General features: G+C 39.9%; 1 protein-coding gene across 1 annotated transcript in view; it reads left to right on the top strand.

Moving 5' to 3' along the window:
• The window catches only part of LOC131109194 (kinesin-1 heavy chain-like), a 29,903-nt gene that overhangs the window by 14,598 nt on the left and 501 nt on the right, over positions 1-14,804 (top strand). Inside the window, exons 11-26 of the mRNA XM_058060912.1 lie at positions 7-152; positions 1,845-1,993; positions 3,487-3,683; positions 3,750-3,818; positions 3,921-4,127; positions 4,214-4,357; positions 5,600-5,788; positions 7,292-7,409; positions 9,832-9,887; positions 9,965-10,074; positions 10,153-10,254; positions 10,335-10,395; positions 10,755-10,826; positions 12,055-12,159; positions 12,245-12,461; positions 14,145-14,253. Coding sequence (XP_057916895.1) covers positions 7-152; positions 1,845-1,993; positions 3,487-3,683; positions 3,750-3,818; positions 3,921-4,127; positions 4,214-4,357; positions 5,600-5,788; positions 7,292-7,409; positions 9,832-9,887; positions 9,965-10,074; positions 10,153-10,254; positions 10,335-10,395; positions 10,755-10,826; positions 12,055-12,159; positions 12,245-12,461; positions 14,145-14,253 — 2,051 coding nt within the window. The remainder of the gene's footprint in view (positions 1-6; positions 153-1,844; positions 1,994-3,486; positions 3,684-3,749; positions 3,819-3,920; positions 4,128-4,213; positions 4,358-5,599; positions 5,789-7,291; positions 7,410-9,831; positions 9,888-9,964; positions 10,075-10,152; positions 10,255-10,334; positions 10,396-10,754; positions 10,827-12,054; positions 12,160-12,244; positions 12,462-14,144; positions 14,254-14,804) is intronic.

The following is a 14,804-nucleotide window of genomic DNA, read 5'->3' as shown; positions in this document are numbered from 1 at the left end:
TGTTAGACATATGTGCCATACAGGGACAGTAAAATGACCAGGATCCTGCAGGACTCCTTGGGAGGGAACTGTCGGACCACCATGGTCATCTGCTGTTCCCCTTCCTCCTACAATGATGCGGAAACCAGGTCCACGCTCCTGTTTGGACAAAGGTATAGTATATTCATTTTCTATCGCTGGAGCCTATCCCAGCTGTACGCCATCAGGGCACATATAGGCAAACAACCATTCACACTCACATTCATACCTATGGACAATTTGGAGTCGCTAATTAACCTAGCATGTTTTTGGAATGTGGGAGGAAACCGGAGTACCCGGAGAAAACCCACGCATGCACGGGGAGAACGTGCAAACTCCACACAGAGATGTCCGAGGGTGGAATTGAACCCTGGTCTCCTAGCTGGGAGGTCAACCACCAAATTAAAAGAGAAAAAAAAATTTCATAGGCCACACTTGTCGATGTGCTACATGGATATGAACACGGAAAGACACGCTATAAACCTTGCAATCCTACAGGCACTCGGTGTTCCCAGCATTATTTGTTACCTCTGGTGAGACATGAGATGCTTTTTTTTTCAGTTCAATATCTGCCGGGGTCCAAGTAGTCGAAGCATAGAGATGATCGGGTAATTTGGAGTCGCTAATTATCGTATTTTTCGGACTATAAGTTGCAATTTTTTTCATAGGTTGGCTGTTCCTGTGACTTATACTCCAGAGCGACTTATAAATGAAAAAACTGTTTATGTTACATAAACACTGGACACCTTTTCTGTTCATGTTTATTTTTTGTGTAGTTGAATAAGCATTGTGTTAGCATATCTTACACCTATTTAGCCTGTTCTCTATTCTTTTATTATTGTTAGAACTTGCCTTCCAAGATGACGTAATGTCGGTTTTGGTCAAGTAGTTATAATAATTATATAAATATATATAAAAATATATAAAATTATAAATAAATTACCTGCAAAAAAATGCGACTTATGTATGTTTTTTTTTTACCTAATTATGCATTTTTTGCATTGTATATGCATTATATTCCAAAGCGACTTATAGTCCAAAAAATACGGTAACCTAGCATGTTTTTGGAATGTGGGAGGAAACCGGAATACCCGGAGAAAACCCACGCATGCACGGGGAGAACATGCAAACTCCACACAGAGATGACCGCGGGTGGAATCGAACTCGGGTCTGCTAGCTGTGTGGCCTGTGCGCTAACCACTCAACCACCGTGAATCCTACATCAAACAAGACATCATGCAAACAACTGATTTAGAAACAATTGTGAAAAGAGAGGCTACACTGCGTTCGAGTGGTTAGCACTCGAAAAGCTAGCATTTCAAGAAATGCTGCAAATGTTAAACAGTAAGAACTGCCTGTGAAATGCCAATTCCACAACTTTATAGCGTGAAAGATGACACGTTAAAGTTATTTATTATTATTTTTATATATTATGATAACGGTGGCGGCCGAGTGTTTAGCGCGCAGGACTCACAGCTAGGAAACCTGAGTTCAATTCCACCCTCGGCCATCTTTGTGTGGAGTTTGCATGTTCTCCCCGTGCATGCGTGGGTTTTCTCCGGGTACTCCGGTTTCCTCCCACATTCCAAAAACATGCTAGGTTAATTGGCGACTCCAAATTGTCCATAGGTTTGAATGTGAGTGTGAATGGTTGTTTGTCTATATGTGCCCTGTGATTGGCTGGCGACCAGTCCAGGGTGTACCCCGCCTCTCGCCCGAAGACAGCTGGGATAGGCTCCAGCACCCTCGCGACCCTCATGAGGAAAAGCGGTAGAAAATGAATGAATGTGAAAAGAGACTAAAAACTAAAAATTGTCTGTCACCAGGGCTAAGACCGTCAAGAACACGGTCACTTTGAACGTGGAGCTGACAGCAGAGCAGTGGAAGAACAAATACGAGAAGGAGAAAGAGAAGAACAAGACGCTGAGAAGCACAGTAACCTGGCTAGAAACTGAACTGAACCGCTGGCGGAGTGGTGAGATCATCAAAAATGAAGTGGTAACAATCCAGTGAAGAAGCCTTAGGTAGTTTGAATTGACAAGTAGATTTGTCCACCTCAATATTGATGGAATAATGGACACAAAACATTTTTAAAGGGCAATAACAAATGTATTTATTATTTATTCATTTTTTTTTAAATGTATTCATTTTTTCAAGCCAAGCTATTTATGTGTGAATATTAAACTTGATCATTTACCACTCTGACAAAAAATAAGGATGTTGTTAATGCTGATAAAGCTCTCCAGTGCTCCAGCACATTTGTTCACTTCCTGCTTTCCTAATATAATTTTTTTAAAACTTTATTTTATTAATTTTGTTATAAATTTTATTTTATTTATATTTTTTTAATTATTTTTTTTGTCACGTACCAAAGTACGAGGTGATAACATACTAGGTTAAATAGGTTAATAGGTTAAATAAAATGCAAATTAAGTAAAGAAACAAAAAAGGAAGAAGCAAAGCTTATTAAATCCTACCCCTCCATCTGGTACTTTTACAATCAGTTACATTTGTTCACTTCCTGCTTTCCTAATATGATTATTATTTTTTTTATTTTAACTTTATTTTATTAATTTTTTTAATTATTATTATTATTTGTTTAGGTTAATAGGTTAAATAAAAGGCAAATTAAGTAAAGAAACATAAAAGGAAGAAGCAAAGAATAATGTAATGGTTTAATTTCATTTGAACATGCATCAGATTACAATTGAATGCATCACATAATCAGTTCACAGTTCCACATGTCCAAAAGGAGTAGGAAGAAACAAAGCTTATTAAATCCTACCCCTCCATCTGGTACTTTTACAATCAGTAACTGTTACATTTGTTCACTTCCTGCTTTCCTAATATAATTTAAGTTTTTTTGAATTTTAACTTTATTTTATTAATTTATTTTTATTTTTTATATATATATATTTTTTGGTTAGGGTTAGGTTAAATCGATTAATAGGTTAATAGGTTAAATAAAAGGCAAATAAAGTAAAGAAACAAAAAAGTGTTTTTATTTTATTTTTTTTAATACCATTCTGTTTCATTATGTTTTTAAAATTAAATCAGTTATAGCGGTGCAAGGTCGGCCGGTTGATTTTTGTTTCAATGCAGATCCAGTAGCTCTGAAGTTGCTAACCCATAACAACATGGTGTTTCCAGCTGGTACGGTATCATGTCTACCAAGATTGAAGTGCAGTTACAGATTTGTTTGTTTTGATAAACGTTTCCACAATAAAAGAGCGATGCTCACCGGTCCAATTCATGGCAGCAACTGAAAAAGAAACGAAAAACATTAGACATTAAAAAAGAAACAAAGCAAAATGGCATTATATGTACACTTTTTGTTTCTTTACTTTATTTGCGTTTTATTTAACCTACAAATATATCATCTCATTTTGCCTGACCCTGTATAAGGAAGTGCATTTAGTGTAAAAACTCATACTGATTAAGTACATTCCTCTCTATCGCCCCCTACAGGTGAAAGTGTGCCAGTGGAGGAACAGTTTGACAAGGAAAAGGCCAAAGCGGAGGTCCAAAGTCTGGATGTTGCCTTCAATGACAAGACAACCGCCTCACCCGCACACAGCGCACTTCCTGGCATCACACTCGCACATGCTGATACGGCACAATACGGGGCAGAGATGGCCAAGCTTTACAAGGAGCTGGATGACAAGGTATGATGTCATAAAAATAGTACAATATTACAATAACATATGCAAATTATTCAAATTCTCTTCCAGGATGATGAAATTAACCAGCAGTCTCAGTTGGTGGAGAAAATTAAGGAGCAGATGTTGGACCAGGAGGAGGTGACAGCTCCCATCTACACCCCCCAGTCACTGTTTCTCATTTGAACAATTCATTTTTACACTTTTAAAAAAATAAAAATATGCTGCTTAATTTGTGCGAAGCTCCTCGCGTCATCCCGCCGCGACCACGACAACCTGCAGACGGAGCTGAACCGACTGTTATCGGAGAATGAAGCTTCCAAGGAGGAGGTGAAGGAGGTGTTGCAGGCTCTGGAGGAGTTGGCTGTTAACTACGACCAGAAAAGTCAGGAAGTCGAGGACAAAACAAAAGAGTTTGAAGCTCTCAGTCAGGAACTGAATGAAAAATCTGTAAGCGGGTTGTGACCTTCATCATGTCTTTTTTTTTGTTGATATTATGACATTTAAATTCTTTGTGTTTTTCATGTCCTTACTAGAGCTCCTTAGCCTCTATTGACTCAGAGCTCCAGAAGCTGAAGGAGATGACCAACCACCAGAAGAAGAGGGTCACAGAGATGATGTCATCATTACTCAAAGATCTCGCAGAGATAGGCCTTGCAGTGGGAAGCAACGACATCAAGGTAAGCAGGCAGTAAACCAAGTGAGAACATATAACATGGTGTAATGTTTTTGGTTTTAATGGTAATGGTAATGGTTGAATTTCATTTGAACATGCATCAGATAACAATTGAATGCATCACATAATCAGTTCACAGTTCCACATGTCCAAAAGGAGTAGGAAGAAGCAAAGCTTATTAAATCCTACCCCTCCATCTGGTACTTTTACAATCAGTAACTGTTACATTTGTTCACTTCCTGCTTTCCAAATATAATTTAAGGTTTTTTTTTACTTTATTTTATTAACGTTTATTATTTTATTTTTATCTTGAAAAGGATGAATAATAAAAAAAAATAATGTAATGGTTGAATTTCATTAGAACATGCATCAGATTACAATTGAATGCATCACATAATCAGTTCACAGTTCCACATGTCCAAAAGGAGTAGGAAGAAACAAAGCTTATTAAATCCTACCCCTCCATCTGGTACTTTTACAATCAGTAACTGTTACATTTGTTCACTTCCTGCTTTCCTAATATAATTTAAGTGTTTATTTTTTTACTTTATTTTTATTTATTTTTTTTTTTAATTTATTTTATGAATTTTTATAAATTTTATAATTTTTATGTTTGTATTTAAATTTTTAAACTTACTGTCAATATAGTGATATATATATATATATATATATATATATGTATATATATAGTTTTATTTTTTATTATAATTTTTTTATTATTTTAGTTTTATTTTATTAATTTGTTCAATTTTTTATTTTTAAAAACATTTTTATTAATTGTTTTTGTCCCGTACTGAAGTACGAGGTGATTCATCCGTTCATTCATTTTCTACCGCTTTTCCTCACGAGGGTCGCGGGGGTGCTGGAGCCTATCCCAGCTGTCTTCGGGCGAGAAAGGCGGGGTACACCCTGGACTGGTCGCCAGCCAATCACAGGGCACATATAGACAAACAACCATTCACACTCACATTCATACCTATGGACAATTTGGAGTCGCTAATTAACCTAGCATGTTTTTGGAATGTGGGAGGAAACCGGAGTACCCAGAGAAAACCCACGCATGCACGGGGAGAACATGCAAACTCCACACAGAGATGGCCGAGGGTGGAATTGAACCTTGTCATTATGTAACTCATGCTATCTAATGCAGCCTCTAACAATACGTCGATGTGATTTTATCACTTAAAAGATAGACTGATAACTCAACTTGGCATATCGTCTAAAAGCGTGTGTCGTGGTCCACCAGCAACACGAGAACAGCAGTCTCATTGACGAGGAGTTCACGGCGGCTCGACTCTACATCAGCAAGATGAAGTCGGAGGTAAAAACGATGGTGAAACGCAGCAAACAACTGGAGAGCTCCCAGGCGGACAGCACCCAGAAGATGGAGGAGACCGAGAGGGAGTTAACTGCCTCCCGGCTGCGTGTCTCTCAGGTAAATACCAACATGGATGCTCTCCTCAGTGGTGTACTGTACTGTGGCTTACCTGAGAATACTCTTATGTGTACTACTCTACTCTAAGTACATGAGCAAAAATCACAATTTATGGTAGTTATAGAGAGAGAGAGAGAGAGAGAGAGAGAGAGAGAGAGAGAGAGAGAGAGAGAGAGAGAGAGATAGAGAGATAGAGAGATAGAGCGATGGGTGGATGGATGGATAGAGAGATTGATAGAGAGATTGATATAGAGATTAATAGATAGATATAGAGATGGATGGATGGATGATGGATGGATGGATGATGGATGGAACTATCTATATAGATAGAGATATAGAGATAGATAGAGAGCTAGAGAGATTGATAGAGAGATTGATATAGAGATATATAGATAGAGCGATAGATGTATGGATGGACGGATGGAACTATCTATATAGATAGATAGATAGATGGATAGAGAGATAGATGGATGGATGGATGGATGGATAGATATAGAGATGGATGGATGGATGATGGATTGAACTATCTATATAGATAGATGAATAGATGGATAGAGAGAGACAGAGATGGATGGATGGATGGATGGATAGATGGATAGATATAGAGATGGATGGATGGATGATGGATTGAACTATATATATAGATAGATGGATAGATGGATAGAGAGAGACAGAGATGGATGGATGGATAGATGGATAGATATAGAGATGGATGGATGGATGATGGATTGAACTATCTATATAGATAGATGGATAGATGGATAGAGAGAGAGAGAGATGGATGGATGGATAGATATAGAGATGGATGGATGGATGGATAGATATAGAGATGGATGGATGGATGATGGATTGAACTATCTATATAGATAGATGGATAGATGGATAGAGAGAGAGAGAGATGGATGGATGGATAGATATAGAGATGGATGGATAGATATAGAGATGGATGGATGGATGGATAGATATAGAGATGGATGGATGGATGATAGATGGAACTATCTATATAGATAGAGATAGAGAGATTGATAGATAGATAGATATAGAGATGGATGGATGGATGATGGATGGAACTATCTATATAGATAGATAGAGAGATAGTTAGAGAGATAGATATAGAGGGATAGCTATAGAGGGATAGATGATGGATGAAACTATCTATATAGATAGAGATATAGAGATAGATAGAGAGATAGATATATCGATATATATATATAGATATAGAGATAGTTAGAGCGATAGATATAGAGAGGTAGAGGTATAGATGGATGGATGGATGTGTGGGCAGGTAGAGGGTCTTATTTGGCATTGAGCAGTCTGATGAACCAGGGGTAAGTAGCTGTCTCTAAACCTGGTTGTTCTACAGCGCATGTTATTCTTGCCATCATTGTTGATAACCCACAGATGCTACACCACTGAAAGACCCTTTTTTTTTCCTACTATATTGTGGCTTTGAAAGATGCTGTCACTGAATGTTTTCTTTTGCTTTTGCCTGTTTGTGGGCAGCATGAAGCTAAAATAAAATCCCTGACAGACTGCCTCCTCAACGTGGAGCAGAAGAAAAGACAGTTGGAAGAAAACGTGGACTCTCTCAATGAAGAAATAGTTAGGATCCGAGCACAAGGTGAGCACAGAATCTATTTACAGTCAAATTTGGCAGCTTCAAATTTTTTTTTAAATATATTCATTAATAAATCATGCAGTTCCTTACTTGAATTAGCTTATTATTAGTAAAATATTTCACATTTCTTTTTGTCTAAATATAACATTTTTAAGCATTCATTCATTTTCTACCGCTTATCCTCACGAGGGTCACGGGGGTGCTGGAGCCTATCCCAGCTGTCTTCGGGCGAGAGGCGGGGTACACCCTGGACTGGTCGCCAGCCAATCACAGGGCACATATAGACAAACAACCATTCACACTCACATTCACACCTATGGACAATTTGGAGTCGCTAATTAACCTAGCATGTTTGAAAACCCCCTCATGCACTGGGAAAACATGCAAACTCCACACAGAGATGGCCGAGGGTGGAATTAAACTCTGGTCTCCCAGATGTGAGGCCTGTGTGCTAACCACTTGTGCGCCGTGCAGCCGGAATGAGCCTATATTATGTCTTATTTTCTATTATTAAGACCACTACATTTGGCTAGAAGGAGTGTAAAGGTGACTATAAGGGTGTTATTTCATGTATTGAGGGCTCTAATAATGTTAAGAATACCATTTTTAGATGGTTTTCTATGCTCTAAATTCATTCATTTTCTACCGCTTATCCTCACGAGGGTCGCGGGGGTGCTGGAGCCTATCCCAGCTGTCTTCGGGCGAGAGGCGGGGTTCACCCTGGACTGGTCACCAGCCAATCACAGGACACATATAGACAAACAACCATTCACACTCACATTCATACCTATGGACAATTTGGAGTCGCCAATTAACCTAGCATGTTTTTGGAATGTGGGAGGAAACCGGAGTACCCGGAGAAAACCCACGCATGCACGGGGAGAACATGCAAACTCCAGAGGTGGCCGAGGGTGGAATTGAACCCTGGTCTCCTAGCTGTGAGGTCTGCGCGCTAACCACTCAACCACCGTGCAGCCCATTTCTAAGCATAAAATTACTAAATGAACTCAAATACATATACAGTATAAAGCATTCAGAAGACGCATTCAAAGACGCTGTGAATGGTACAGTATCTAATGGTAATAATGTTCGGTGAGACACACAAGCACCAGATTTCATCGCCAGAAAAACAAGCTTTTATTGCAGGTTTGAATTATCTCACAATTATCTCTCCAGGCACAATTAATTCCTAATAAAGACACGGCCGTAATCCATGCCAAGCGGACCCAATACTGAACCCCAGACGTCACTTCCTGTCTACCCCGACTCACATTAGGGAACCCATTAATAAAAACACACACGCTTATTTACTCTTACTATGTCTATTAAATTGTGTAATATGAATGTAAAGGTGACTATAGGGGTGTTAATATATGTTTAGAGCAGGGGTCTCAAACACGCGGCCCGCAGGATGCTAGTTTAGGCCCCCGCCTTGATATGAAAGTTTAATGTTAGTGCGGCCCGCGTAAGTTTGATATGGATGCTGTATGGTATCATGTACCCAGAAAAAATTATTACGTTTGATTCATGTTCATGTTAAAGGTTAAATAACTATTAATAGTTATCCTCCCTATCCGTGTGGAAGTGGTACGTTTTTGGCTATTTAAGTTTAAAGGAAATAACTTGGAGGCTACCGTTTAGGTCGCTAGCTCTCTAGTTTGCGAGTTAGCATGTGTCTCAAGACCCTGCAGTTGCGCAATATGTTGTAAATAAAAAGAGTATAAATGTGACTATAGTCGTGTTTTGTCATGTCTACAGGGCTCTAATAATGCTTTGTTCATTTTAATCTGAAAAAAATAATTTGTCTACCCACCAACTATATGTGGTTTCTTAAGTTTTTATTATTTGCTGTTTTATTATTATTATTATATTTATTTATTACTGATTGATTTTCTTTATTCTTGATTTGTTTATTTATTTTTCATCTTATTTTGTGTAGAAAAATTAAAAGTAAGATATCTGAGAACAGTGGAATGTTTTATCAGAGCTTTTATTGTAGAAAATTGGAATCAAAGCAAAGTTTATTATTTTTTCTGTTTTTAATAAATGCGTTTTTGTTTTTTGTTTTTTAAACCTGATGCAGCCCAGTCTCACCCACACCCTAGCTCCAGTGGCCCCCAAGTAAATTGAGTTTGAGACCCCTGGTCTAGAGGGCTCTAATAATGTTAAAAAAATGGTATTCAGAAGGTCATAGACAGGTTTAAAGAATCCTAATTCTTGGAAATTGACTTATCATAGTCAGGTCTGGAACCAATTAACTGCAATAAACGAAGGATTAATCTACTCACACTCCGTGTTCATGGCCATTTAACATCGAAAATTCAGCACCAATCGACTGTCAAGTGGGGTGCACTTGCAAGAAGTGGGCCAGGTTTGGTTAGAACTGGACAATTTCATGTTAAATAAACGTGTTTTCACTCCCTAGGGAACGTCCATGTCATGGAAAAGGAGAATGCGATCCAGCCGGTCAATGAAGTTAAGGTACGTGGTACTACTCTTTCTTTTGCTCTAATATGCTAAACTGCGTGCTAACTTTGTTTTTTTTCCACTCTCCTCAGGAAGCTGTGGAGAAGCAGATCTTATCTCACAGAGAAGCCCATCAGAGGCAACTGAGCAACCTGAGAGACGAGCTGGACAACAAGGAGAAGCTGATCCACGAACTGCAGGAGTACGACCACCACATCACCCTCAAAGAAAAAACGAAAATGACTTTGTGACTCCATATGTCTTCCTGTCGTATGTGCAGTTTGAACCAAGAGATCATGCTGGAGCAAGAGAGGCTCAGAGTGGAGAACGAGAAGGTCAAAGCAGCCGAACAGGAGAAGAGTCGTCTGCTCCAGGAGCTCACGTAAAACATCTCGAGCTCTCGATCCTGAGAATCAGATCGGAGTTGCTTCTGTTCTTACTTTTTTTTTATCAATCTCTCAGGCTGCAGCAGGACAAGCAGGAGCAAACCAGGCAGGACCTGAAGGGATTGGAGGACACTTTGGTACGTTATACTCCAAAAACAAGCTGTGGTGACAATATTGGACTACATGGTAACTGCAACACAATGTAAAAATCGCATGTATACGTACTGTATTTTCTGGACTATAAGTCGCTACGGAGTATAAATCACACGAGGCCAAAAATGCCTAATTAGGTAAAGAATAAAACATACATAAGTTGCACTGGAGTATAAGGAGTATAAATTATTTTACAAACTACTAGACCAAAACAGACATCATCTTGGAAGGCAAGTTCTAACAATAAAAGAATAGAGAACAGGCTAAGATATGCTAACACAATGCTTATTCAGCTACACAAAAAATAACACAACTTCAAATCCTCACTATTGATCTTTTCCAGTCCCGTGAGCTACAGACACTTCACAACCTCAGACGTCTTTTCGTCCAAGACCTTGTCGGCCGAGTCAAGAAGGTAAGTGGAAAGAATGCTGATGTTTTTTCAACGGGCACAGCTCTTTGTCTGATACAGTACTGTTCTATGCCACTAGGACAAACCCCAACCACAATATAGTGGTGTATATGGTACAATAGGGGCTGCACGGCGATCGTGTGGTTAGCGCGCAGACCTCACAGCTAGGAGACCGGGGTTCAATTCCACCCTCGGCCATCTCTTGCATGTTCTCCCTGTGCATGCGTGGGTTTTCTCCGGGTACTCCGGTTTCCTCCCACATTCCAAAAACATGCTAGGTTAATTAGCGACTCCAAATTGTCCATAGGTATGAATGTGAGTGTGAATGGTTGTTTGTCTATATGTGCCCTGTGATTGGCTGGCCACCAGTCCAGGGTGTACCCCGCCTCTCGCCCGAAGACAGCTGGGATAGGCTCCAGCACCCCCGCGACCCTCGTGAGGATAAGCGATAGAAAATGAATGAATGTAAATGTATTAGTATTTGATTGAGTGACATAAGTTTTTGATCCCAGGATCCACCAGGGTTTTTTTTGTTTTGTTTTTTTCCGCTTTTTCCTCACGTGGGTCGCGGGGGTGCTGGAGCCTATCCCAGCTGTCTTCAGGCGAGAGACGGGGTACACCCTGGACTGGTTGCCAGCCAATCACAGGGCACATATAGACAAACAACCATTCACACTCACATTCATACCTATGGACAATTTGGAGTCGCTAATTAACCTAGCATGTTTTTGGAATGTGGGAGGAAACCGGAGTACCCGGAGAAAACCCACGCATGCACGGGGAGAACATGCAAATTCCACACAGAGATGGCCGAGGGTGGAATTGAACTTGGGTCTCCTAGATGTGAGGGCTGTGTGCTAACCACTTGGTTGCTGTGCAGCCGGAATGAGCCTATATTATGTCTTATTTTTTCTTATTAAGACCACTACATTTGGCTTAAATGAGTGTAAAGGTGACTATAGGGGTGTTATTTCATGTATTGAGGGCTCTAATAATGTTAAGAACCATTTTTAGATGGTTTTCTATGCTCTAAATTCATTTATTTTCTACCGCTTAGCCTCACTAGGGTCACGGGGGTTGCTGGAGCCCAAATACATTTACAACTTTTATTATTTTTTGTCTTGTTTTTTTGTCTGTCTCTCTTTGAAAACAAAGTTGCCAAAAAGTATGGAGTGTAAATGAGCGGATATGAAAAAAACTTTTGCACAAAATCAACATGTCCTTCATCTAGAATGCACAGATGAGCTCAGAGGAAAGAGAAGTCAGCATTGCCCAGAGACGCAAGATCTGCATTCTGGAAAACAACTTGGAGCAGCTTACCAAATCTCACAAACAGGTAAATACGTACATCAGTAGTGCAAAAATCTCCTGTCTTACCTATGCCCAAATAAATTACTAAATTGATGTGTATTTTCACATAGCTGATACAGGAAAACACCGACCTTTGTTCCGAGATCCCGAAAATGGAGAAGCGGCTGCGGACCACAGCCGAACGTGTGATAGCCCTGGAGAACGCTCTGAAGGAGGCCAAGGAGATTGCAGCCCGTGAGCGGCAACAACACCAGCAAGAGGTTGAGCGCATGAAGGACGCCCAAATCAAGCCCAAAAACATGGGAAGGAGGGGCTCTGCTCAGATAGGTAACTAGAAAAAGACAATATACAGCAGTACTGCTACATTACTGCAGGTAGGTGCTGGAGCCTATCCCAGCTGTCTTTTGGATTAAAGTTCAAAAGAACTATAGGAAACTTTGCAAACTGCACTGTTGTCATTTTCTCTAACAAGCTCCAGACTTGACGACAAGTCAGTTTTGACTTTCTTGACTTGACTTACTTTGACTCTACTTGACTTAATTTGACTTGACTTGACTCGACTTGACACGTCAGTTTTGACTTTCTTGACTTGACTCGACCTGACTCAACTTGACTCGACTTGACAAGTCAGTTTTGACTATCTTGACTTGACTCGACTCAACTTGACTCGACTTGACAAGTCAGTTTTGACTTTCTTGACTTGACTCGACCTGACTCAACTTGACTCGACTTGACAAGTCAGTTTTGACTTTCTTGACCTGACTTGACTTGACTCGACTCAACTTGACTCGACTTGACAAGTCAGTTTTGACTTTCTTGACTCGACTCAACTTGACTCGAGTTGACAAGTGAGTTTTGACTTTCTTGACTTAACTCGACTTGACTCGACTTGACTCAACTTGACTTGACTCGACTTGACAAGTCAGTTTTGACTTTCTTGACTTGACTCGACTTGACTCAACTTGGCTCGAATTGACAAGTCAGCTTTGACTTTCTTGACTTGGCTCGACTTGACAAGTCAGTTTTGACTTTCTTGACTCGATTTGACTCGACTTGATGACAAGTCAGTTTTGACTTTCTTGACTTGACTTACTTTGACTCTACTTGACTTAATTTGACTTGACTTGACTCAACTTGACTTGACACGTCAGTTTTGACTTTCTTGACTTGACTCGACCTGACTCAACTTGACTCGGCTTGACAAGTCAGTTTTGACTTTCTTGCATTGACTCGACCTGACTCAACTTGACTCGACTTGACAAGTCAGTTTTGACTTTCTTGACTTGACTTGATGACAAGTCAGTTTTGACTTTCTTGATTTGACTTGACATTGACTCGACTTGACAAGTCAGTTTTGACTTTCTTGACGTGACTCGACCTGACTCAACTTGACTCGACTTGACAAGTCAGTTTTGACTTCCTTGACTTGACTCGACTTGATGACAAGTCAGTTTTGACTTTCTTGACTTGACTCGATCTGACTCAACTTGACTCGACTTAACAAGTCAGTTTTGACTTTCTTGACTTGTCTCGACCTGACTCAACTTGACTCGACTTGACAAGTCAGTTTTGACTTTCTTGACTTGACTCGACTTGACTCAACTTGACTCGCCTTGACAAGTCAGTTTTGACTTTCTTGACCTGACTTGACTCGACTCGACTCAACTTGACTCAGCTTGACAAGTCAGTTTTGACTTTGAGAGATAGATGGATGGATGGATATTAGATAGATAGATAGTGGATAGTAGATAGTGGATAGATGGATGGGTGGATGGGTGGATGGGTGGATAGATATTAGATAGATAGATAGTGGATGGATGGATGGATGGATTATTCACAGATCCAGCAGCTTACAGATTTGGAAAACAGGGGCATGCAGGGTTCAAGAAAATAATGGAATGGTACTATGTAAAGTATTTTGTTTACATTTTTGTTTTTTGAACAAAAACTGAAAGTACTATATACTATATACTGCATATGACTTATTTAGTCTCTTTGTGTCCATCCCAGCCAAACCCATTCGACCAGGACAGCTCCCTGGTGCCTCCCTCTTGAACCCTAATGGAAACAGGTCCAACCTCATCCACAACTATGGTGGTATCAAGGAAGATGGTGACAGGCAAGAGTGCAATTATATACTTCATCTGTAAAAAAAATACAGTGGTATGAAAAAGTGTCCAAGAATTTTGGAAGGTGTGTCCCATTCTATGTGGTGTAAAAGTAACGGCACATCATACCTACAGTAAAATATAGTGGAGGTAGTGTGATGGTCTGGGGCTGTTTTGCTGCTTCAAGACCCAGAAGACATGCTGTGATAAATGGAACCATAAATTCTACTGAAGGAGAATGTTCTCCCATCTGTTGGTGACCTCAAACTGAAACCAACTTGGGTTCTGCAGCAGGACAATGATCCAAAACACACCAGTAAGTCCACCTCTGAATGCCTGAAGAAAAACACAATGAAGACTTTGGAGTGACCTAGTCCAAGTCCTGACCTGAATCCTATTGAGATGATGTGGTATGACCTTGAAAATGTGCCTCCAATGTGGCTGAATGACAACAATTCTGCAAAGATGAGTGGGCCAAAATTCCTCCACAACGCTGTAAGAGACTCATTGCAAGTTATCACAAACACTTGATTGCAGTTGTTGCTGCTAAGGGTGGCCCCAA

The sequence above is a fragment of the Doryrhamphus excisus genome, chromosome 21, assembly GCF_030265055.1.
Source record: "Doryrhamphus excisus isolate RoL2022-K1 chromosome 21, RoL_Dexc_1.0, whole genome shotgun sequence".
Taxonomy (NCBI): Eukaryota; Metazoa; Chordata; class Actinopteri; order Syngnathiformes; family Syngnathidae; genus Doryrhamphus; species Doryrhamphus excisus.
This window is presented reverse-complemented; position numbering and strand designations above follow the sequence as displayed.